The sequence below is a fragment of the Somniosus microcephalus genome, chromosome 6 (assembly GCF_052327205.1).
Source record: "Somniosus microcephalus isolate GS21.2 chromosome 6, FLI_Smic_1.0, whole genome shotgun sequence".
In the NCBI taxonomy this organism is placed as follows: Eukaryota; Metazoa; Chordata; class Chondrichthyes; order Squaliformes; family Somniosidae; genus Somniosus; species Somniosus microcephalus.
Window position 1 is genome coordinate 255,086,395 of NC_140992.1, and position 25,854 is coordinate 255,112,248.

General features: G+C 47.0%; 1 protein-coding gene across 4 annotated transcripts in view; it reads left to right on the plus strand.

Annotated features, from left to right (window-relative positions):
- wfdc1 (WAP four-disulfide core domain 1) overlaps nt 1-25,854 on the plus strand; it is a 56,525-nt gene that overhangs the window by 11,759 nt on the left and 18,912 nt on the right. For all 4 annotated transcript variants that reach the window (XM_085991771.1, XM_085991770.1, XM_085991773.1 and 1 more), the window contains exons 2-4: nt 16,371-16,566; nt 18,244-18,327; nt 25,215-25,355. In XM_085991771.1, the coding sequence (XP_085847897.1) occupies nt 16,371-16,566; nt 18,244-18,327; nt 25,215-25,355 (421 nt within the window). The remainder of the gene's footprint in view (nt 1-16,370; nt 16,567-18,243; nt 18,328-25,214; nt 25,356-25,854) is intronic.

The following is a 25,854-nucleotide window of genomic DNA, read 5'->3' on the forward strand; positions in this document are numbered from 1 at the left end:
ATTAAAATGGATGTTCGGAATATGATGGGCAGATTTGCGATTTGCCCTGCCAATGGGTGAGGATCCCAACAGCAGCGTGGACTCCTAAAACAATGCCCCCCTCCTTCCCCCCCATGCACAGAATACCTGCGATGGCACTGCCACAGGGTGAGCAATGAGTACATCTGCTGATCGGACATGCACTAGAAATGATATGGCCTACTCCCCTTGTATTTCAGGAGATCCTGGACATACAGTGAGGCAACATTATCTGGTCACTTAGCCTGCTTGCCCTGACCTCATCCCGAGTCCCAGGGTCAGGATAGTTTGCACTGGAGGGGCAGGCACCCACGCCATTTGTAGTTTTTTAGCAGCGCCTGCCCGTGAGGGGGCAGGAATTTCAGAGAATTACTTTGGTGTAATGTTAAGGGGCCAACCTCTCTGGAAGATGCTTTAAAAAATGTAAAACATTTTAACAAATTCAAAGTTTCCCTGCTGGGAAACTAGCTTTTTGTAGCACCATTTCCACCAGCATTGGCTTCTGGCATGCTACAGTCACTGCATGGTGCAAGTGTATTTAGTGTTGGGGGCAATGGAGATGAAACGGAAGGGATTTCTACTGGATTATGTGATCCTGGCAGTTTTCCCTCTTCCGGTGATGAGTGTCGGGGGAGGAGGGGTAAAAAGCACCCTCACCCACTTCTGGCAGAATTTGCTGATGTACAAAATAGGGATGGTGGCCTGGTAGAGCTGGATCTTGTCTCAAATTCCAGCACAACTGCCCCAATTTCAAGCACCAGTTCTCCCTCAACTGGTGGAAAACACCACATTAATTGACCGTGTAGTCTGACCTGAAATCTATTGATTAATTAACATTTACAAATGCACTAATCTGTTCTAAGTCTAACACAATTTCAATATCCTTAGATTCACTTTATCCAAACTCTTTAACTGAGGTTATAAGTATGAGTTCTAAAAAAAAAAAAGTGTTCCGGTTTGGATATCGTGCTGTTGATACTTAAGTAGGGTGTAAAATTCTTGTGTGAGCTGCCAACACTTGGGGCTGGGGAAGACCTCATGCAGCATTCTCATCTCAGATTCGACTGGACTCCATGCCGGCCTGGGTTGACCCAGGAAAATCAGCCTGCTTGTGTGGCTCATGTGGAGATGGACTAAATGGCTTGTTATACTGTAACATTCCATGATTCTAACTCCTCATAAGTTGAATGGAGGTATTGCTCACGTGATTCCCATGAGCTAACCATATCTTTAGAAGGCGAGACAGGCAAAACAAGTCAATTAGATACCAAGAAAAAAATCTTAAATCAATGTTTTTAATAACCTAGTTGTTGCAAATATTATTACACTGAGGGTTTTATTCCTAAAGCTGAGGCTGGAACTAGCATCAGCTCAGTTGGGTCTTTGCACTGTTGTTCTCGTTTGTTTGTCGTGTTCATCTTTTACTTGATCTGAATTTGACTTCTCAATCCTGCAGAAGGGATGAGGAACAAAATGAAACCGAGAAATATCTTGGCCCGGATTTTCCGATCGCAGGCCTCCCGCGGGCAGAGGCCTGCGATCTGGAAAAATCTGCGCCCTTACCTGAGGGCTCCCAGGACGCGCACGCTTCCGCTCCTGGGCCTCTCCAAACTCCCAAGTGCGCAGGGCCCACGCAGGTAGTTCGCAGTGACCCTGGGATCACGTGGGCCATGGGGAGCGAATCACAGAAGGGAATCTCCCTTCATACATTTGACAGGAAGACCTGTCAAATATATGAATGGCGATCAATGAAAAAACATTGTAAAACTTAATGGCCTAGAAATTCAGTAGGCTTAGCGCCCCATTTGGGGCGCTGGAGGGCCTAGCGCCGGAGTTATGGCCAGTTGGCAAATTCAGTGGGGCCCTTCCGTCGGCGTTACACCGGTTGCGCTGCGCCGGCACCGATGACGTCATCGGTGTGCGCAGCGTCCCGGTTGCCGTGGTGACGGGCCCCAGCGCCGAAATTGAGTTGCGGCCGCCTCGCCCGTGGCAGCCGCAACTAAGACTTTGGCAACCGAGTCTTGCAGGAGTTAGCGCCGGCGCATTAAGGTCGCGCGGCGGCCGGCCGCTGTCCCGCCGGCCGCCTGCCCGCACCTCCCTCCCCGGACTCCTCCACCCCCCCCCCCCCCCCCCCCCCCGCGGAACAGATGCGTCTGGCCTGCAAGCCCGGCACTTGTCCGAGGTGCCGGGCTCATTTTTCTGAACATTTGAACGGCCAGCGGGCGGGTGCAGGCAGCTCCTCCTTAACTGAAGGAGGAGGCCTGCACTTCCCCAGCCTGCCGCACCGCATCGGGTGCCGCAGCGCCGGAATTGCGCCGCAATGCGGCACTCAGCGCCCATTTCGAGGCGCTGACACCCTCTAGTAGCGCCGGCAGCCGTTTGGGTGCGGCGCTACTGAATTTTTGGCGCGTGCAGGGGGACTTAGCGCCGGCGCTAAATTTCCGGCGCTAAAGCCCTGGCGAACCCACAACCGAATTTCTAGGCCAATTTTTTTTAAATCTCAATTTATTCTAATTTCAAGTCATTTTTAAAATGTGTTTTAAACAAAAATTTATTTTTTTGAAAAAATAGTTTTTTACGGGGCTAAAAATAAACTTTTTAAAGTATTTTTAAATGATAAATCAGTGAGAATGTGTTTTAAACTTTTTCCAACTCTTATCCTGGTAAAAGCAGGCCTTGCGCTTTTACCAGGCGTAAGAATTCTAAGGGTTTACTGCGGGCGGAGGGTCTCCAAAAAGTGGAACAATCCGCCCGCAGATGCCGTTCTCCAGGGCAGCCGGAGGATCTGTCAAGACCATCCTTGACAGATCGGAAATGCCGGTTTTCAGTGCATACGCTGTGCATGCCTGAAAACGGCATTTCCGATGTCTCTACGGGTGGGTACGCAGCACGTACTCGCCCGTAGGGATCGGAATATCTGGGCCCTTGACTTTGTTTGAATGTGCAGCAGTAAATGGTCAATGTATAAGCAGCAAATTTGTGTGCTGTAGGTCTAGTACTTATAGCTCAGATGTCTTTAAGAACTCATTATATCCATGCAGACCTATGAGTACAAAAATCTAGGCTGACACTCCAGTGCAGTACTGAGGGAGTGCTGCACTGTCAGAGGTGCCTTCTTTTGGTTGAACTGAGGCCCTGTCTGCTCTCTCAGGTGGACGTAAAAGATCCCATGGCACTATTTCAAAGAAGAGCAGGGGAGTTGTCCGGGTGTCCTGGCCAATATTTATCCCTCAATCAACATGACTTAAAAACAGATTATCTGGTCATTATCACATTGCTGTTTGTGGGAGATTGCTGTGCACAAATTAGCTGTTGCATTTCCTGCATTTCCTACATTACAACAGTGACTACACTTCAAAAAGTACTTCATTGGCTGTAAAGCGCTTTGGGACGTGCTGAGGTTGTGAAACATGCTATATAAGTGCAAGTCTTTTTAGATATCTCCTAAGAACTCATCAAATCCATGCAGATTTATAGAGGGGGAAAAGATGTTAATGACTGCTATTCATTGTTCTTGTTACACTGAATCCTCAAGCAGAGTATTAGTTATGGGTTATCCTTCCATTGCTGAAAACTGAAACACAAAAACAAAAATCACAGCTAAAATAGAAACAAGAAAAACCCCAATTTCAGAACACATGGAACAATTCCTTTACAAACCTCAATACCATGTAACATAAATCACTAAATATGCCTAAGTCCAATTGAAATCCAAGTCAATCTGCATGAAATGCTAGCAATGTAGACCAAAACGGCCATAGTCAGCTTCCGTGAAACATAACTGAAGCACAATAGAAATTACTTCACCGTTCTATTATGACCCTTGAAATGGCTGACATGATAGAACTAGTCAAAATAATTAACATTTTTGCGATGGAGAAAATATCAAATGCCCAAACATAGTGTTTGAAAATGTAAGATTCTGATTGGCTGAACACTATGGTCAAATTCCATTTAAGGACAGTCCGGGTCCATTTTGTATTCCTCATGTGATACACTTAAGGTATGAAAGCCTCTCACTGAGCGGGTGTCAGCCAATCATCTCTTTTTAAATGTCTCAAACACCTATGAAATGTCCATAAATTCCTTTAAAATATCTCTGGAGGTCAAGTGGTGAGTGTACATCAGTGTTCCCTAGTTGGAAATCTGATTGGTTTCACTGAGAAGCTCATGCATCAGTGCACAACACGACATCTGGGAAAGTTTTCCCTAATGAATCAAGCATGAAATATTCTGCATATCATCCGCAATACAAATTCAATTAGTTTAGAAATTATAATCTGACTATCTATTAAATCCAATAAAACGAGCCAACTAAAATGAGACTTTTTGAACTGAGCTCATTCATTTCATGGAACAGTGATTAAAGATAAATATATCAGAATCCTCGCTGGAAATCTGCATCTGTAAGATTGACCTCCTTGTTGCCTGAGTGATACCTCTCCAGTCTGGAAGTTTCAAGGGGGCTATTGTGGTTTTAAAGTTGGCCAAAGTCTTATGACTTAACAAGTGCCGCAGTCCAAATAAATTGTTTGTACCAGTTGTATGTCGTTTATCACATTTTAATTCGGCTTGTGGAACTGGGGACTTTTGGTGCAACAAGCTGTTGAATAGCCTTGTCTTGTACACTGTCCATACCACTCGAGATCTCTCAACAAAGCTACGTCATGACTTAGACCATATCAGTGCATAGAACTAGCTCCCTCTTTCCTCCCCCACCACCACCGCCCCCCCCCCCCCCCCCCCCGCAACCCAAAAAAAATTCCTGCTCCTGAACGTCAGTTGTAGGGAAATTCTTAGAATCCATAATTTGAGATAAGTGAACATTTAGCAATGCTACTTTTGCAGATGCCAGTGGTCTTCCAATACCTTATTTAAGTGGCTATTTTTGTCTGATCCTGTTCCATAAATGTTGGCAGGCTATTTGACTGTGGGACCATCACAGTCAAACCTACCGTGTCCTTTCCCGACACCTAGATTCACATCTGCAACATTAATTGCTGGATAGGTTTCAGGAATATTAACTTCAGCTCCTACCTTTTCTCTCTTACTAGGCCAACAGTGCAGACGCCTATTGTAGTATCCCTACTACAGTCTGGGCTGAGATAAGCAAACTCCAGCAGAACACAAATTTAATGAATCTTTTTTATAGTTTTTTTAATATAATTTAGTTTCTGAATACCTCCATTATGACGTGGTAAGTGTAGCGTGCTTGGGAGGAAAAAGGTGACTTTGGAGCTATGGTTCCCAAAGCTCTCCACCACTGGGGTTTTCCTCGTGTCATTTCTGGGAATGTTGTAGACTAATTGATAGAGATTGATTGCGGTGATTAGTCAACAACTCCATTATCATTGGATCATGCGACTACCAGGATGGTAGAAGGTGAACCAGATGGACCTTGGTCTTGTCTCGCCTAGCAATTCCTATGTTCCTATTATCTGTTGTCGCTAAGATCTTGCATTTGTGCATCATTCTGCTTCATAATGTTTTCTACTGTTAGCAGTGTGGTGCTCTTAAATCACAGTTAACTTTTTTTTTAATGTGTTGATTATTTTCCTGCCATTCCACTAGAGCAAATGCACCAGGAGGGGAAAATGCCAAATTGCTGTGGTATCTTGCTTAAAAAAAAAAAATGCAACACCAAGAGTCCAAAACACTTTTTGGGGCTGGATTTCCACCGAGGTTCTACCCACTCCTCCGCTGTAACTTCAGTGAGCTGCGGAAAGCTCCAGGAAAAACAGTATAATCGGCAATTACACCGTTTACCCGGGGTTTTCCGTGGTTCTTCCACCAAAATTGCAACGGGCAAGTGGGAGATCCCTGCAGAAAATCACCCCCATTGCCTCTGATATTTTGACAACTCAAAGCGAGAGCCCAAAACCCAGTTGATGCAGTAGCTTTTCCTTTTATGTCCCAGTCACAGAAGTTTCATCTGTAAAATAACAGGAATCCCTGTGGTTATAGCAGTGTTGGCTGTTGCATAGCGAGGTGTGCAGTTTGGCTGCAATTAACTTGTTAACTGGTGCCACCTGCAGGAATATGAAAGATGCTGCACAAATAAACTCCACTCCAAACTGTTGTGCATTACATGGAAAGAGGAACTGTCCTTTTAACCATTTCTAGCCCAGGCAAGCTCAAACTGTTCTTTGGGTTCAAAGACTAGCAATAATACAACAACAAAAAAGTTGCCATTTTACCATTAAAATGCAGACAAAATATTTCTTAATAGTGCATATATGAAAAGGACAGCAATTCAAAAGAACAGTCTCAGAATAAGGGTGCAGCCATTTTAGGACTGAGATGAGGAGAAATTTCTTCACTCAAAGGGTTGTGAATCTTTGGAATTCTCTACCCCAGAGGGCTGTGGATGCTCATAGTCATAGAGTCATAATGGCACAGAAGGAGGCCATTCGGCCCATCGCGTCTGTGCCAGCTCTGTAGAGCAATCCAGTCAGTCCCATTCCCCCGCTCTATCCCCGTAGCCCTGCAAGTTTATTTCCCTCAAGTGCCTATCCAGTCTCCCCTTGAAAACATTGAGTGTCTCCGCTTTCACCACTTCCGTCGCCAGCGAGTTCCAGGTCCTCGCCACGAACTCGCTCAGTTATTGAGTATATTCAAAACAGAGATCGATTAGATTTTTGGATACAGAGGGAGTCGAGGGATATGGGGATAGTGCGGGAAGGTGGAGTTGAGGTAGATCAGCCATGATCTTATTGAATAGCGGAGCAGGCTCGATGGGCCAAATGGCCAACTCCTGCTCCTATTTCTTATGTCTTTATGAATGCTTTTCCATTTTTTCCCACTTAGGGGCAGCATCAAGCATTCCCAAATCACATATCTGTGGTTTCTAACACATAGCACCAAGCAACTCCGCCCTATTTGGGCTTCTATTTCTTATTTGCCGGTTTATCCTGTTTAGAATTTTGCGAGCCTGGAGGTTTTCAAAGGACTGTTTTAAAATCTGCTGCCCCATTGGTTGATTAAATCCTAAATTAGTCTACCAAGATCTATTAGTATTGGCAACTTGAGATATGCACGTTAATAGGATCATGTTTTAAATTTTACAGCAAAGCAAAAGTAAAATACTGTGGATGTTGGAAATTTGAAATAAAAACATGAACTGCTGGAAAACTCTCAGCCGGTCAGGCAGCATCTGTGGAGGGAGAAGCAGAGTTAGTGTTTCAGGTCGATGCCCTTTCATCAGAACTGGAAGATATTTGAGATAAACAGCTTTTAAGCAAAAGGGACAGGGACAGAACAAAAGGGAAAGTTCTGTGATAGGGTGGAGGGCAGAAGTGATTAAATTACTAAAAGGATGATGGTGCAAGGCAAAAGGAGGTGAATATAATATATAAATTTTATATGTGGGCCCTTCAGCCCTTAATGTTGCCGTTTCCCCTACAGGTACATTTGCACGAGTGGAATTGCAGGAAAATAATCAACACAAAAAATAAAGTTAACCGTGATCTGAGATACCACACCTGGGCAAACCACAAAGACACATACCATAGTAGACACAGTAAAGGTCCATTTGTAACATCCAACAATGTGCTTTGACCCCTTTATGCTCCTTGTTTAGAGTTTAATTTGTGTCTAAACGCTCCAAGGGACCGTATGCCTTGTTTACAACGTAGAGCAGTTTCACATGACCATAGACTGCAGTGGCGAGAAGCATGGCTCCCCTGCTGTCCGGTCTACAGTCCATGATCCAGCAAGCAGGCCTGCCTTTCTCTAAGCTATATCCCCGACAGTAACGCGGGCTGCCACTTCTGCTCCTGTCAGGCCAAAGTAGATTTAAACCTGAAAAAGCACATGAGAATGCTACATGCATGCACTTGGAGTGTGCAAATGCACAGAATCAAAAGATGAAAATGTATCCTTGAAATTGGATCAGGCAGCAACCATTTCTCAGGCAAAAACGGGGGCTGAAGGATCCAACATGGTGTGTGACGTGTGTGCGCTCCTTCCGCGCTGGGTATGCGCCACATGCCATATTAGTGCCCGCCTGAAATGAGCATTAGGCCCATTGTTTTTTTTAATTTGTTCATGGGATGTGGGCGTCGCTGGCAAGGCCAGCATTTATTGCCCATCCCTATTTGCCCTTGAGAAGGTGGTGGTGAGCTACCGCCTTGAACCGCTACAGTCCCTGTGATGAAGGTACTCCCACAGTGTTGTTAGGGAGGGAGTTCCAGGATTTTGACCCAGCAACGATGAAGGATCAGCGATATATTTCCAAGTCAGGATGGTATGTGACTTGGAGGGGAACTTGGAGGTGGTGGTGTTCCCATGCACCTGCTGCCCTTGTCCTTCTAGGTGGTAGAGGTCGCGGGTTTGGGAGGTGCTGCTGAAGAAGCCTTGGCGAGTTGCTGCAGTGCATCTTGTAGATGGTACACACTGCAGCCACGGTATGCCGATGGTGGAGGGAGTGAATGTTTAAGGTGGTGGATGGGGTGCCAATTAAGCGGGCTGCTTTGTCCTGGATGGTGTTGAGCTTCTTGAGTGTTGTTGGAGCTGCACTCATCCAGGCAAGTGGAGAGTATTCCATCACACTCCTGACTTGTGCCTTGTAGATGGTGGAAAGGCTTTAGGGAGTCATGAAGTGAGACACTCGCCGCAGAATACCCAGCCTTTGACCTGCTCTTGTTGCCACAGTAATTGTGTGTCTGGTCCAGTTAAGTTTCTGGTCAATGGTGACCCCCAGGATATTGATGGTGGGGGATTCGGCGATGGTAATGCCATTGAAGGTCAAGGGGCGGAGGTTAGACACTTGCTTGTTGGAGATAGTCCTTCCCTGGCACTTGTGTGGTGTGACTGTTACGTGCCTCTTATCAGCTCAAGCCTGAATGTAGTCCAGGTCTTACTGCATGTGGGCATGGACTGCTTTATTATGAGGAGTTGCGAATGGCACTGAACACTGTACAGCCATCAGCGAACATCCCCACTTCTGACCTTTATGATGGAAGGAAGGTCATTGATGAAGCAGCTGAAGATGGTTGGACCTAGGACACTGCCCAGAGGAACTCCTGCAGCGATGTCCTAGGGCTGTGATGATTGACCTCCAACCACCACAACCATCTTCCTTTGTGCTAGGTATGACTTCAGCCAGTGGAGAGTTTTTCCCCCGATTCCCATTGATTTCAGTTTACTAGGGCTCCTTGATCCAACACTTTGGCCTAGAAATTCAGTCGCGCCACTTCTGGGGTGCTAAAGTCGGGCGGGCGCTAAAGTTAGCGCCCGCCGGAAAGTGTAGGCCACTTCGCCGAAATTCAGTAGATTTGGCCAAGGAATTTGGGCGAGCGCTGAAACTGGCGTTGCACTCCTATCTTTAGGCGCTAAGCCGGCGGTGCGGACTGATAACGCCAAGGCCGGGCGCAGCGCAGGTGCGGTCATGTTTTGATTGACAGCAGACACCCTGACGCCGGCCAGCTCTTAAAGGGGGAAGGGTCGACTTTGTCTGCTGCCACGCCCTGGATAGTGGAGCCCTGCAGCTAGGCCTGAACACTGCTGGTGGACCCAAATAGCGCCTGAAGCCATGCAGAAGGCCCGTGAACGAGCGCAGCACTTCTCAGAGCATGCTTTGAGGGTGCTGCTTAAGGCTTTTGAAAAGAGAAGAGAGATCTTGTGCCCGGACAGTGGCAAGAAGGCTCCCAGGAGGCAGTACAGGAGAGCCTGGAGGGAAATCGCCCACAGGGTGTCATCCACCAGCGATGTCCCCAGGAGTGCGGACCAATGCCGCAAGAAGTACAACGACCTCACTCGGATGGTGAAGGGGAGTACCCTTTCCAGTGTCCTCCTCATCCTTGCATGTGCACCTCACATTATGGGCAAAGGGACCTCAAAGGCCTAATGGCCATCCCTCCTCCCGCAGCTATGGCACTGGCATGATCATCAATAGCACTTTCTGCACTTTACACACTGGCCAAGCTATTCGACCATGGGAGGCAGTGCACACAACAACAGGGCACCACACTGGCCATGCTATTCGACCATGGGAGGCAGTGCACACAACAACAGGGCACCACACTGGCCATGCTAATCGACCATGGGAGGCAGTGCAGACAACAACAGGGCAACACACTGTACTTAGAGGCCGTCCTTTCTCTTGCAGGCCAAGCTGGCCAAGAATATGAAGAGCCGGAATGTCACCGGGGGAGGCCGTGGCCAGTTCCAGGAGCTCAGTGACCTGGAGGAGCGCGTGGCTCGACTCATGCGTGGCTGGGTGATTGGCCCCGTTGCTATTGGAGATGCCAACCCTGTGCTGGGCCCCAATGGTAAGGACATGACCGTTTGGACCTCTCTCGTTCCCCTTGCGCTTCAGATCTACATCCTTTGCCACTGTCCGACCAATGCGCATAATGCCACCACTCATGCCTCCCTCGCTGACGCCCTGTCCTCACTCTGAAGCTACTCTTGTGCCTTCCTGCTTTCAGCTGGTGAGGAGGAGGTCCATGAAGCTGAGAGTGCCAGTCCCTCGGAAGAGGAGGACGACGAGGACCAAGAGGAAGGCGGCACATCGGGGGAACCCTCATCCGCGCCAGGGGATGGCAATGGAGGGGACACGTCTTGCCTGGAGGAGAGCCAGGGGGAAGTGTTGCAGGGGGGTGCAGCTCCTGGGCCCAGTGGCGTCCAGGCAGGCGGGAAGGGCCGGGCAGCACGGCTGCCTTCTCCCCAGAGGGGGGAAGTGTTGCAGGGAAGGGCAGTTGCTGGGCCCAGTGGCGCCCAGGCACGCGGGAAGGGTCGGGCAGCTCGGCGGCCTTCTCCCCAGATGGAGAGTCCGCCCTCCAGTCCGGAGACGGTCCTCGCCCAGGAGGTGCGCCTCCTTGATGAAATGTCCGCGGCCTCGGAGCGGTGCCACAACGAGTTCATGGGGGTTGTGGGACAGTTGCCTCAGGCCATTGAGTCCCTGGCTCATAGTGTGGCCGCTTTCGGGGACTCACAGGCCAGGGGTGTCGAGCAACTCGCGGCAGCACAGGCCAGGGGTGTCGACCAACTCGCGGCAGCACAGGACGCGAGTCGCGAGTTCATGAGTGGTGCCGTGCAGACACTGGCTGATCTGATGCGGGCACAGAACAGGGCAGTTCGGGCACTCACTTCTGCCACACTCGCTGTGTCACGGAAGCATCGACAGGGCACCCGCCGCCCTGCTGCAGCACAGCGGTCTGGCCTCCACCAGATTGCTGCGCTTGCTGCAGTGCCAGCCTGGCCGAGTGCCAATGTCTCTGGCGACCAGCGAGCGCCTGGCATCAGCCAGCTTGCCCCCATTGCTGCAGCCGCCACTGCCACTCCCCCAGCCAAGGTGCGACGAGCTGCTGCAGACACTGATGCTGCCCAGCTGCAGCAGTCAGCAGCCGGACCCTCCAGGGCCGGACCTCGTCTAGGCCGACCCCCAAGGGCATCTGCCGTTACGCATTGCGGCCCTCAGGAGCCTTTCCCCAGCCTTCCAACACCCACAGGGCCCAGGTTGAGGCGGAGCAACAGGTCGGGCAGGGGCCGGAGAAGCCTGCACAAGGACTCGCCCTCTCGGCACACCAAGTAGAGGGTGTTGGCAACTTTTTTTTATATGGGGGTGTTTGTGTTCTGGAGGGGGGGGGCTTATTTTGGAAAGGCCGAAGATGAAGGCCAATTGGATTGACAAGTTTTGTTATTCCTCCCCAGGTTGTGGGAGTGAGATATGTTTTTCACTTTTTTGGGGGTCTTGTCTGTTTTTCTGTTTCATGTGGGAAGGGCCCTGAGTTTGTTAAATAAAGCTTTTTATTTATTCAGCTTGTCCAGGTGTCATGTTTCAAGTGGTTGTTGCGTTAACCGGCTGAGGGCTTGCGGAGCGGCTGCATTCAGGTGCGTTCATTGCCACAAGCCATTCCCTGACAGGGGGCCTAGAAGTGTCGTTCAATAAGCCGCCGGCGGACGGCCCTTGGACCTTGTGGCTCCCTTCTGGGCTGAAGGGAGCCACAAGGTCCAAGGGCCGTCCGCCGGCCCGGCTTATTGACGACACTTCTAGGCCCCCTGTCAGGGAATGGCTCTGTGGCACTGAACGCACCTGCAATGCAGCAAACGACGACGAACTGGGAGACTCTATCCGGTGAATACTGTAGAGATCCGCTGGATGGATCGATCCAGGCAGCGGAACCGTTGCTTCAGGACGCCAATCGTTTGCTCTATGATGTTCCTTGTGGCTTGATGGCTTTCGTTGTATGCCTCCTCCGCAGGGGTCCTGGGCGCGCGGAGCGGGGTCATGAGCCATGTGCACAAAGGGTAGCCCTTGTCCCCAATAAGCCATCCCCTTGGTGGAGGCTGTGCCGCGAACATGTCAGCCACAGTAGTCTGGCGCAGGATAAATGCATCGTGGCTGCTTCCTGGAAAGCGGGCATTGAGAGCTAGGATGCGCTGCCTGTGGTCACACACCAGCTGTACATTGAGGGAATGGTAGCCCTTCCGGTTGCGGTAATCCTCGGCATTGTCGATAGGTGCCCGCATAGCCACATGCGTGCAGTCAATGGCGCCCTGCACCATGGGGAAGTCGGCGATCCTGGCAAATCTGACTGCACGCTGCTCCTGCCTCTCTAGGGTCATGGGGAAGGAGATGAATTGGTGTCTCCTTGCGAAAAGGGCATCGGTGACCTGCCGGATGCAGCGATGCACGGCGAACTGGGAGATGTTCGCTATGTCCCCAGCAGCGGCTTGGAAGGAGCCGCTTGCATAAAAGTTCAGAGCCACCGTGACCTTCACTTCCACCGACAGAGACGTCCTGCACATCAGCTGTGGACGCAGATCTCTGTGAAGCAGCTGGCAGATCTCTGCAACCACCTCACTTCTGAAGCGCAGCCTCTTAACACAATGCGCGGCAGTCATGGTGAGATAGGACACCTGCTGCCGGTATTCCCTGAGTGGGTAAGGCCTACGTTGCCGACGCCTGATGGCCCCTCTGCGTCTAGGCATGGCTGCCCCTCTCACACAGCGTCTGCGAGCCCTTCGCACATAATGCTGGAACTGAGGGTTGGAACCCCATGCAGCCCCCATAATAAACTTGCAAACAGTGAAATCACAAAGAGTCAAATTTCCAAGCTCTGGCCAGAAGCCAAAAATACCTCTCCTATGTTGTCCCAAATCAGTAAGGTCTGTTCCTTGGTCTCTGTCCAGAAATCCAAAGCACTAAAGTCATTGCAGCAAAATGGCTGGCCTTTATAGTTCAGTGTAAGTGCCCTTTAATTAGCGCTCCCCGAGGCCCGCAGGGCCTCTGCTGCGTTCCACTTCACAGTTCTTAACAGCGCCACGCCCACATTGGGCGGGCGCCACTGAATTTCCGGTTTGGGGCGCACAAACAGCGTTGCACGACGAAATGACGTCATAAGCTGCGCGCGCAGCTGAGCGGGCGCAAACACTTTGCGCCGGCGCTAAATGTCAACTGAAGTTGGGCGTTGGCGCAGACCGGCCTGCGCCCGGGCGCTAAGTGCCTAGCGCTGGAAATCTACCCCTCTTATGGCGTTAACGGCTGGCGAACGCAACTGAATTTCTAGGCCTTTGTCAAATGCTGCCTTGATGTCAAGAGCAATCACTCTCATCTCACCTCTGGAATTCAGCTCTTTTGTCCATGTTTGGACCAAGGCTGTAATGAGGTCTGGAGCCGAGTGGTCCTGGCAGAACCCAATCTGGGCATCAGTGAGCAGGTTATTGGTGAGTAAGTGCTGCTTGATAGCACTGCCGATGACACCTTCCATCACTTTGATGATTGAGAGTAGACTGATGGGGCGGTAATTGCCTGCATTGGATTTGTCCTGCTTTTTGTGGACAGGACAGTTTTCCACATTGTCAGATAAATGCCAGTATCACAGTTGTACTGGAGCAGCTCGGCTAGAAGCGTGGCTAGTTCTGAAGTAAAAGTCTTCAGTCCCACAGCCTTTGCTGTATCCAGTGCGCTCAGTCGTTTCTTGATATCACGTGGAGTGAATCGAATTGGCTGAAGACTGGCTTCTGTGATGGTGGGGACCTCAGGAGGAGGCCGATATGGATCATCCACTCAGCACTTCTGGCTGAAGATGGTTGCAAGCGCTTCAGCCTTGTCTTTTGCACTCACGTGCTGGGCTCCACCATCATTGAGGATGGGGATATTCATGGAGCCTCCTCCTGTTAGTTGTTTAATGGTCCACCACCATTCACCACTGGATGTGGCAGGACTGCAGAGCTTTGATCTGATCCATTGATTGTGGGATTGCTTAGCTCTGTCTATAGCATGCTGCTTCCACTTTTTAGCAAGCATGTAGTCCTGTGTTGCAGCTTCCCCAGGTTGGCACTGCATTTTTAGGTATGTCTGGTGCTGCTCCTGGCATGCTATTCTACACTCCTTATTGAACCAGGGTTGGATCCCTGGCTTGATAATGGTAGAGTAAGGAATATGTCGGGTCATGAGGTTACAGATTGTGGCGGAATACAATTCTGCTGCTGATGGCCCACAGCGCCTCATGGATGCCCAGTTTTGAGTTGCTAGATCTGTTCTGAATCTATCCAATATAGTGCGGTGGTAGTGCCACACAACACAATGGAGGGTGTTCTCCATGTGAAGACGGGACTTCGTCTCCACAATGACTGTGCGGTGGTCACTGCTACCAATACTGTCATGGACAGATGCATATGATGCAAGGTAGATTGGTGAGGGCGAGGTCAAGTAGGTTTTTACCTCATGTTGGTTCTCTCACCACCTGTTGCAGTCTCGGACTGGCAGCTATGTACTTCAGGGCTCGGTCAGTACTGGTGCTACTGAGCCGCTCTTGGTGATGGACATTGAAGTCCCCCACCCAGAGTATAATCTGTGCCCTTGCTACTCTGTGCTTCTTCCAAGTGGTGGGAGGGCTGTAAGTGGTAATCAGTAGGAGGTTTTCTTCCCCATGCTTGACCTGAAGCCATGAGACATCATGGGGTCCGGAGTCAATGTTGGGGACTCCCAGGGCCACTCCTTCCTGACTGTATACCACTGTGCCACCACCCCTGGTGGGTCTGTCCTGCTGGTGGGACGGGACGTACCCAGGGATGGTGACGGAGGAGTTTGGGACATTGGCTGAAAGTTATGATTCTGTGAGTATCACTATGTCAGGCTGTTGCTTGACTAGTCTGTGGGACAGCTCACCCAATCTTAGCACAAGTCCCCAGATGTTGGTGAGGAGGACTTTGCAGGGCGACTGGGCTGGGTGTTCCATTGTCATGTCCGTAGCCAGTGCCAAGGTCGATGTTGTGTGGTCCATCCGGTTTCATTCTTCTTGTTTTTTGTAGCGGTTTGTTACAACTAAGTGGCTTGCTAGGCCATTTCAGTGGGCAATTAAGAGTCAACCACATTACTGTGGATCTGAAGTCACATATAGGCCAGACCAGGTACGGGCGGCAGATTTCCTTCCCTATTAGTGAACCAGATGAGTTTTTAACAACAATCCGATAGTTTCATGGTCACCATTACTGATACTAGCTTTTTATTCCAGATTAGTTAACTAACTGAATTTAAATTCCCCAGCTGTCGTGGTGGCATTTGGACTCGCACCTCTGGATTACTAGTCCAGTAACATAACCACTACACTACCGTTCCTGTATGTTTATGCAAATGGAGAGCCTAACGTTCTTTTTCAGGCCCCTATCCAAAATTGGTTGGCAAGTGACCGCAGCATGTGCCGTGCATGTTGTGGTGAGGCTTCTCAGGTGCACAGCAGCCAAACCAGCGGTCATTAAAGGGACTGCTGGAGGCGACCACCATAAAGTGTCCACTTATGTGAGAGTGCTCCTCCCGGCTCCGCATTAAAACGGCGGCCCACTGTCAACCATAGCTTGCCCTCTCCCAGACTTGCCTGTCGACTAATATTCATCATCTTCACAACCACTGCCTCTTGGGGTGCAACGGATGTCTCTAGCATGCCAGTCAGGTCCTGATGATGCAGAACGATCAATCTTGCATGGCTCTCTTGCTCATCACGTTCAGCTGCTGGGGTTGTGCCCAAATTCTGCCTATAGGTTTAGGTCTTTTCTCGGTCTGTAAGTTTACATTTAATTTGACTGGAATAGAAATCGGGGCCAAATAATTGCTGGCAAAATTCTTACAAGGGAGAGAAACAGGTTGCAAATGGGGGGAGCAGAAAAGCAGGGTGGTTGCTAGCTTTCACCCACTGCAAATTTTGTTTAATGTATCAGCATCTGCGGCAGAGCTACGTTGAGTAGAATCAAAGGGATTAATTTATTTTGATGCCACTAAATTTGCAACGCTCATAGTTGCAAAAAGAGGCAACTTTGTAGATACTAGTTCTGACTGTAAACAAAATAGCAGAGAAATTGCCAACTGGTGCAAAAATTTAGTGTTTTTAAAAAATCTTTTTACGCAGGACTATGGGTACCAGCTGATTTCACATTCATCACAATATCAGAAGAACGATCGATGCCCGCCTCCTCCACAGGCATTGCCAGACAGGGCCTGTGAAGTTCCAAGCTGCAGGTCGGACTCTGAATGCGAAAGACACAAACGCTGTTGTTACAATGGTTGTATTTATGCTTGCTTGGAATCTGTACAACCACCACCAGGTATACTTAACCCTTGCAAGATGCTGTGAACCTTCTTTGCTGTATTATTAATGTAACGTGGTATATAATTATGAATAAAGCACAATGGAATTCAAAGCCTCTTAAATCCACTTGAGAACTGCTGAGGGCTGGAACTATTTTTCACTTTCGTATCTCGCCACGTCGAATCCCTTGGCTCCCGGGCTGGGCGGGGACCAGGCTCCCAAACTTCTGCCTCTCCCACTCTGTAGCAAGTTGTTGATAGGTCTGCCAACACTGTGTAAGCTTGATTTGCCTGTTCATTTTTCCTTCATTTTAATAGGCAAGCCTTTACTTGCCTCCTTCCCCTCAATACTCAGCCTAGATTTGGAACTCACCGTGTGGAAATCATTAATAAATGAATGCGAATCAAAAACTTGCTCATTATTCTTGAATCACAAATATGGAATACAGCGTGTGATATGTTCAACCCCCTGAATAGAAAGAAATAAATATTTTTTGCCTCCAGACATTAAACAAGTAGAATGTAGTTTCTATAACATACTTGTTCTGGAGTACATCATCTGGGATTTCTTTAGGTTTGTGAAGAGTCCTATATATGTGAAAGTGAGGAGGAAAAAGATAAGTATTTTGTAGCCTTTTCTGTTTGAAAGATTGTTGGTTTCAACCAATAAACTTGATTTCCATGTTGTCTCGTAAGTGTTTTCTATCTTGGAATTTTGTGGACATCTTTCATAGGAAGTGACTTTATTATTGATGCAGATCATCGTGGCCATCTTCAGCCTCTGAAGGGGAAATACACCACCAGATTTGGGATGACATAAGAACGTCTTAATGTTTTTACTAGAAAACCAAACAATTACAATTTACTGAAATATGCTCCCACAAACTGAAAATAGATGCAGGGAGTGGGTTGGACAAATGTTTTACACGCACACGCCAAGGCATAGAATAGAAGAGCAGGGTGGTTATACTTGAACTGTATAAAACACTAGTTGGGCCACAGCTAGAGTATTGTGTACATTTCTGGTCACCACATTACAGGAAAGATGTGATTGCACTAGAGAGGGTACAGAGGAGATTTACGAGGATGTTGCTGGGACTGGAGAATTTTAGCTATGAGGAAAGAGTGGATAGGCTGGGGTTGTTTTTCTTTGGAACAGAGGTGGCTGAGGGGAGAATTGAATGAGGTGTATACAATTATAAAGGGCCTAGATAGAGCGGATAGGAAGGACATATTTCCCTTAGCAGAGAGGTCAATAACCAGGGGGCATAGATTTAAAGTAATTGGTAGAAGGATTAGAGGGGAGTTGAGAACTTTTTTTTCACCCAGAGGGTGGTGGGAGTCTGGAACTCACTGTCTGAAAGGGTGATAGAGGCAGAAACCCTCATCCCATTTAAAAAATACTTGGATATGCACTTGAAGTGCCGTAATGTGCAAGGCCATGGACCAAGAGCTGGAAAGTGGGATTAGGCTGGATAGCTCTTTTTCAGCTGGCACAGACTCGATGGGCCGAATGGCCTCCTGTGCTGTAAATTTCTATAATCACATCATTACTATAGGGCAGAATACTTTGTGGCATTGATTGCATTCCAGACATACTAGGGATTTAAACCTTTTATCCTTCAACCACAAAAAAAACTCTACAATACGTGCTTGTCATTTCAATGGCTTTTTTAACTAATGTTAATTTTCAGTTCTAGATTGGTTGGTGCAGCCAAAACCCAGATGGCTTGGGGGCAATGGATGGCTACTTGATGGACCAGAAGAAGTACTTCAAGGTGTTGTTTCTTCAATATTATTAGTGATTTGGATACACGAGTTGAGTCAATGTATGCACTTGACTCATTGTAAATGAGTGACTATGATTGAGGCTATACATGTACCAATTATTTTATTTTTATAGGAACATAAAGAAAGACTTGCATTTATATAGCGCCTTTCACGACCTCAGGACATTCCAAAGCGCTTTACAACCAATTAAGTTCTTTTGAAGTGTAGTCACTGTTGTAATGTAGGAAACGTGGCAGCCAATTTGCACACAGCAAGCTCTCGCATGCAGCAATGTGATCATGACCAGATAATCTGTTTTAGTGATGTTGGTTGAGGGATAAACATTGGCCAGGACACCGGGGATAACGCCCCTGCTCTTCTTCGAAATAGTGCCAATGGGAACTTTTACGTCCACCTGAGAGAGCAGACAGGGCCTCTGAAAGACAGCACCTCTGACCGTGTAGCGCACACTCAGTACTGCACTGGATTGTCGGCCTAGATTTTTGTGCTCCAGTATCTGGAGTGAGACATAGGAACAAGAGCAGGTCATTTAGCCCCTTGAGCCTGTTCTGCCATTCAATGAATTCATGGCTGATCAGGATTTTGGTTCTTCTTTCCTCAAGATAGCTGAATACAGGAAACTGTGTTATCCGGAGGCTAAGTTCCGGCAAGCTCGAGCCACCGGCAAAAATCAGGAGCCGTTTTGTTAGGTTTTTTTTCTTCTCGTGGCTTTTTTTTTCCCACAGTCAGGCTCTGGAAAGTCTCCCTGAAGCTGTTGCTAAGCTACAGAGACGCTTCCAAGGTACGGGCGGACTGTTTAGAAGCTGTTGCTAAGCAACAGTGTTTGTTGTCAGATACGGAGATGAAAAGCTCTGTATGCTTCAACATTAACGCTGGTGTGTTCAGCAGTTTTGAGGGAACGGCAACAGCTCGGTCCCGTCGGTGCCGGATAGCACAAAGTTTCCTGTACCTCGTAAAACCATAGATCATTAAAGTCTGGTTTTGTTGCTGGATTTTCATTGTTTTAGTCAAATTCTATTAATAGCAACAAAAATCAGGGAAACAAACTGCCAAAAAACCTGGGTAAATTGAGAATTAGTAAAAATTCTTATTAATTTGAAGCATTGGTAAACACAAGATTACGATCAAGGGACTTTTTTTTAAGTTAAGCTAAATGACATACTGTAGGCTTTTTGCACAGTTCAGCCACACCCATCTTTTACAGTGATTCATATCCCCATGACTAAAGCTTATAATGGACCTAAATATCGTTGTCTTGTCTGACTCATCGAAAAGGACTTGTAGTAACAGAAGAATCCCTAAAGGGAAACGAGCACTGTATGATAAACAAATATTTTAATTTAATTTTTGCTCTTAGACTTGTCACCAACCTCCACAATACTTTAGGGCAAAGAAGATCTGCGTCCCTTTTTCCTTTCTACAGAAAAGTTGGGCCTCCGTTTCTTTCATGCAGAACATTGGGTCCAGAGATGCATATATTGGCCTGGAATTTGCAGCCCTGATGACGGCGAACTAACAGCCTTTGCCATCATTTCGCCTTTGGAACTGACTAAACTTCAGGATTTAGCACACGCACAGCCTAACGTGGAAAACCTGAAGTTGTGGTCTGTCATTCATTGCTCCGACACGGGCTGCGCTGTAGATGGCACATGCAGTATGCTTGCTGATGATACAAATGCTTGAATGAACCTGATGTTGGATAGAAAAACATTTGGGATTTTGAGGATTTTTTTTTTTTGAAGCAAATGTGGGACAAAATAATTTTACTGATTAACCACCTGAAGGAAAAAATGGGAATTCATGGTGGAATTTGCTTAAACTTATTTTATGATCCTTTCAAATCCTACTCTTGTCTAAAGGCAAATTTTAATATCCTTTAGGGAAGGCAGCCCGCCAACCTTAACCGGTCTGGCCTATAAGTGACTCAAGCCCTACACCAACATGGTTGACACTTAATTGCCCTCTGATGTGGCCTAGCAAACCACTCGGTTGTATCTAGGGATGGGCAATAAATACTAGCCTTGCCAGCGATGCCCACGTCCCGAGCATGAATAAAAAGAATAATAGCCTGTCGGCTTTGTTTTGATTTTTATTTCCCATATCAACTGTTTTTCCACCTTCTTCCTTCGGTGACCATGAACCACAAACAATTCTGTGGAGAAGAACGTAGGTTGGGAGCTGGTCCCAGGCCTCTGCCAATACGGCCCTATTAAAGTGCATAAGAGTTGCATGAGCAGGCTTGCCCTCCAATATTTAGCTGCCATTGCCTCTGGCTGAAGCACCCACATGCACTCAATCTGGTGACCAGCTGAAACAGACAAAGCCAAATCCTACCATTCAGTGAGTCGGTACACTCATACAATGAAGCACCAGTTGCCTCATTGACATTAATTTTTTGAACAGAAAAATTGCTTGCTACAGGGAAGACAATGTGCTGCTATTCTTTTTTGACTCTTAAGTTAGGGCATCCTTCCAAGAAAGAGTATTTTGTTTTTTTATTCGTTTTTATGGGGTGTGGGTGTCACTGCCAAGACCAGCATTTATTGCCCATCCCTAATTGCCCTTGAGAAGGTACTGGTGAGCCGCCACCTTGAACCACTGCAGTCCGTGTGGTGAAGGTACTTCCACAGTGCTGTTAGGGAGGGAGTTCCAGGATTTTGACCCAGCGATGATGAAGGATCAGCGATATATTTCCAAGTCAGGATGGTGTGTGACTTGGAGGGGAACTTGGAGGTGGTGGTGTTCCCATGTGCCTGCTGCCCTTGTCCTTCTAGGTGGAAGAGGTTGTGGGTTTGGGAGGTGCTGCTGAAAAAGCCTTGGTGAGATGCTGCAGTGCACGGTGCACCGGTGTTGGAGGGAGTGAATGTTTAAGGTGGTGGATGGGGTGCCAATCAAGCGGGCTGCTTTGTCCTGGATGGTGTCAAGCTTCTTGTGTTGTTGGAGCTGCATTTATCCAGGCAAGTGGAGAGTATTCATCACACTCCTTACTTGTGCCTTGTAGATGGTGGAAAGGCTTTGGGGAGTCAGGAGGTGAGACACTCGCCACAAAATACCTAGCCTCTGACCTGCTCTTGTGCCACAGTATTTATGTGGCCGGTCCAGTTAAGTTTCTGGTCAATGGTGACTCCCAGGATGTTGATGGTGGGGGATTCAGCAATGGTAATGCCATTGAATGTTAAGGGGAGGAGGTTAGACTCTTGCTTGTTGGAGATAGTCATTGCCTGGTACTTGTGTGCTGTGAATGTTACCTGCCGCTTATTGGCCCAATCCTGAATGTCATCCAGGTCTTGTTGCATGCAGGCAGGAACTACTTCATTATCTCAGGAGTTGTGAATGGCGCTGAACACGGGCAGTCATCAGTGAACATCCCCCTTTCTGACCTTATGTTGGAGGGAAGGTCATTGATGAAGCAGCTGAAGATGGTTGGGCCTAGGTCACTGTCCTGAGGAACTCCTGCAGTGATGTCCTGGGGCTGTGATGATTGGCCTCCAACAACCACAACCATCTTCCTTTGTGCTAGGTATGAATCCCCCGATTCCCATTGACTTCAGTTTTACTAGGGCTCCTTGATGTCGCACTCGGTCAAATGCTGCCTTGATGTCAAGGGCAGTCACTCTTACCTCACGTCTGGAATTCAGCTCCTTGTCCATGTTTGGGCCAAGGCTGTAAGGAGGTTGGGAGCCGAATGGTTTTGGCAGAACCCAAACTGGGCATTAGTGGGCAGGTTATTGGTGAGTAAGTGCCGCTTGATAGCACTGTCGATGACACCTTCCATCACTTTGCTGATGATTGAGAGTAGACTGATGGGGCGGTAATTAGCCGCATTGGATTTGTCCTGCTTTTTGTGGACAGGACATACCTGGGCAGTTTTCCACATTGTCTCGGGCCTCGGGCGACTGTCTGTGTGGAGTTTGCACATTCTCCCTGTGTCTGCGTGGGTTTCCTCCGGGTGCTCCGGTTTCCTCCCACAGTCCAAAGATGTGCAGGTTAGGTTAGGTTGATTTGGCTATGATAAATTGACCCTTAGTGTTAGGGGATTAAATACGTGGGGTTATGGGGATAGGGTGGGATATGTGTCGGTGCAGGCTCGATGGGCCGAAATGGCCTCTATCTGCACTGTGGGGATTCTGTGATTCTGTGATTGTCGGATAGATGCCAGTGTTGTAGCTGTACTGGAACAGCTTGACTAGAGGCACGGCTAGTTCTGGAGCACAAGTCTTAAGCACGACAGCCGGGGCCCATAGCCTTTGCTGTATCCAGTGCGCTCAGCCATTTCGTGACATCACATGTAGTGAATCGAATTGGCTGAAGACTGGCTTCTGTGATGGTGGGGACTTCAGGAGAAGGTATCACTAGTCAATGCCACTGAGCCAACAGGGCAGGAGCCGTGTCAGCCATGGCTCAGTTGCTAGCACCCGCTCCGGAGTCAGAAGGTTGTGGGTTCAAGTCCCACTCCAAGGACTTGCGCACAAAAATCTCAGCTGACACTCCAGTGCAGTGCTGAGAGAGTGCTACACTGTCGGAGGTGCCGTCTTTCAAATAAGACGTTAAATCAAGGCTTCGTCTGCCCTCTCAGGTGGACGTAAAAGTTCCCATGGCACTATTTCAAAGAAAAGCAGGGAAGTTATCCTTGGTGTCCTGGCCAATATTTATCCCTCAATCAACATCACTAAAAAACAGATTATCTGATCATTATCACATTGCTGTTTGTGGGAGCTTGCTGTGCGCAAATTGGCTGCCGCATTTCCTACATTACAACAGTGGCTACACTTCAAAAAGTACTTCATTGGCTGTAAGCGCTTTGGGATGTCCGGTGGTCGTGAAAGGCGCTGTAGAAATGCAAGTCTTTATGTTATCGACCATATGATTGGGATGCTAAGAACTGTTCTTTTAGCCAATTAATGTCTGTTGTGACTGATTATTTGGAACCTTAAGTAACGAGCCATAGTGCAGAAAACCAAGGTGAAAAAGAGAATTTTATGTAAAGCATTTTGTTGTACCTCCATAAAAACTGGAACAAGCTGTCTTATTAAAAGGTTCTTGTTACTGCATTAGAAAGTTTTTTTGTATAGGCCAAATTTCTGGAACTACCAGGAATGATCTGCCATATTGGCCAATGCAGCCTGTTTCTGTTGCTACGACTAGCAACACGTGGGCTGTACCACAAACTGTCCAATACAGGGTATTTTCTATTTTTTTAAAAATCTATAATGCCAGCTATTTTACAACGTGTTGCCATTCACGTAATCATGCCTACTATAAAGAATATGATACTAGCCCTTTAACTTGGAAATATTAGTGCATTTGAACTGAAAATTACACAGCCAATCAATCCTATTAAAATGCTTGCAGAGTTAATAATTTTTGTAGTTCCCTTTTATTTGCATCATATTAATAGCAGGAATGAGAAGTTACAAAAAGCAAAACTAGAAGAAAAAGTCTGTTAATAAAAGCTGCTTAAGCACATCGTCCTCTAACAGTTCACTAAGCTGTGTAAATAAGTCCAACAGTGATATTGGTTATTTACTTCCATTCAGTAATTAAACATTTGAATAATTTGGTCATTTGAATTTAAATTAGAAAATGCTTGACTTTTCCATGACATTTGCTTTATTCATAGTCCCAATTTTGAAACGTTCTAATTTTCAGTATGATGGATGTAAATAATAAATCTGATTTTTAAATAACTCTGCATAGTATTCCTTATGAATAGCCAACAGTTTGAAAATTATATAAACCCAGTCTGGTTGAATGCCAGTTTTTATTTAAAATAGAGATATTTAGTAATAGGAGTCGAAGGTTATTCCTTTATTAATTTACAAATTTAAACATTAATAGCAGAGTCAATAATGTATGTTAGTGCACTGTATATGCTCAAATTTTCATCTCTCACAAACACATAATCTCATATTTCATCTCTCACACGTTTATATCATAATACTTACTGCGACTACAGGAGTAATACACCTGTACCTTCACTGCTCCTGACCTGGGTGTTAGGAAGTATAACAGAGTGGAACATATCTGCACGCTTTCATCTTTGTGTGAAAATGCTTCACCCAAAGGCCCAGCAGCAATATAAGGGCTGATTTCCCAATGTGTACCATTAGCAGGTAAGGCTGCTCACCAGCAGCACAAAGTTGGAAAATGACCCCGATAGTACACACCACCTAAGGTTTTACTGTTGTGTAACCTGGTGTATCAGTACACTAGTACACAATGCCATAGAGTTATCTAACTTTTTTTTTAAACTCAAAATCTGAAAATGGTGCACATAGCAATTAATAAGCACATGAAAAGTCAGTCAAAGAAGAATTTGCATTTATATATTCACATCCTCAAGGCACCCCTAAGTGCTATATAGCTTTACTTTTTGAAGTGCAGTTTTGTGGGCAAATATGGCAGCCAACTTGTACACACCCGAGTCCCATGAACAGCAATGAGATTAACGTTTTATGAGTTATAGGATGAATGTTGGTCATGGCACAAAGAGAAATCCCTGCTCTTTTTCCAAGAAGTATTACAGGATCTATTTTGTCCACATGAATAGGCAGGAAGGTCACAGTTTAACTGAAGTGTTAGCCTGGATTTGGTGCTCAAGTCCAGAAGTGAAACTTGAGCCCACAATTTTCCAAGTTAGAAGAAAAGAATGCTACTAACTGAGCCAAGCTGACCAGAATCATTTATTCATTTTGTATATTCACTGAATTTTTAAATCTAGTTAACAACAACAATTTACTAAGAAGCTTATATTAAAAGTGCTATATCTATATTTAAATTGCACAAATTCTCATTCTTTTAGTCACAGATGCTGTAATATAATCACAAGATTGGATGATGCCAGTTTTTTTTTAGCTATTTGTCTTTCTTACAGCCGAAGCCTGTAGTACTACAGAGGATGGAGATGAACCCCTGCATTGTCCCACTGGCTACGAATGTCACATCATAAATCCCGGGAATCCAGCAGAAGGAATTCCAAATAGAGGGCAGTGCATAAAACAACGCGGAAATAGCGGTCAGTTGATATTTCGCACATCGTACTGTTAATACTGCGGCGACTGTACATAAATTAGGGAACAAGTGTGTGTAGTGTTGATAGCTGACTGGTACAGATGAATTCAAACCTAGGTCTGAGATGATTGAAGTTTATTTGGCAGGGATGGCGCAGAAGAGCGTAAAAACTGAGCAATGATCCTTTACACGGGTCAGTATTAATTTTGTTTGAACAACTGCTGAAACTGGATGGTTTCTAGCAAGCGGGCAGTTCGCCCTGCCAGTTTATTGCCTGAAGATCTAAATTCCCCCGTGATGTATTCATTGTTAAGTAGCACAGTAACAGAGAAGTAGCTGGGAGTGAGTTAATTAGGAAAAATAATGGAAAATTGCAGAGGCTCAACTGTGCTTCCCATATTCCTCATGTTTCCCATCATGTTTCAGTCCCCCTACGCTGTGTGCCCATTTTCCATCTCCCCACTAAATTCCATTGGAGCTCCTGAGTCTACTCCATTTGCTTT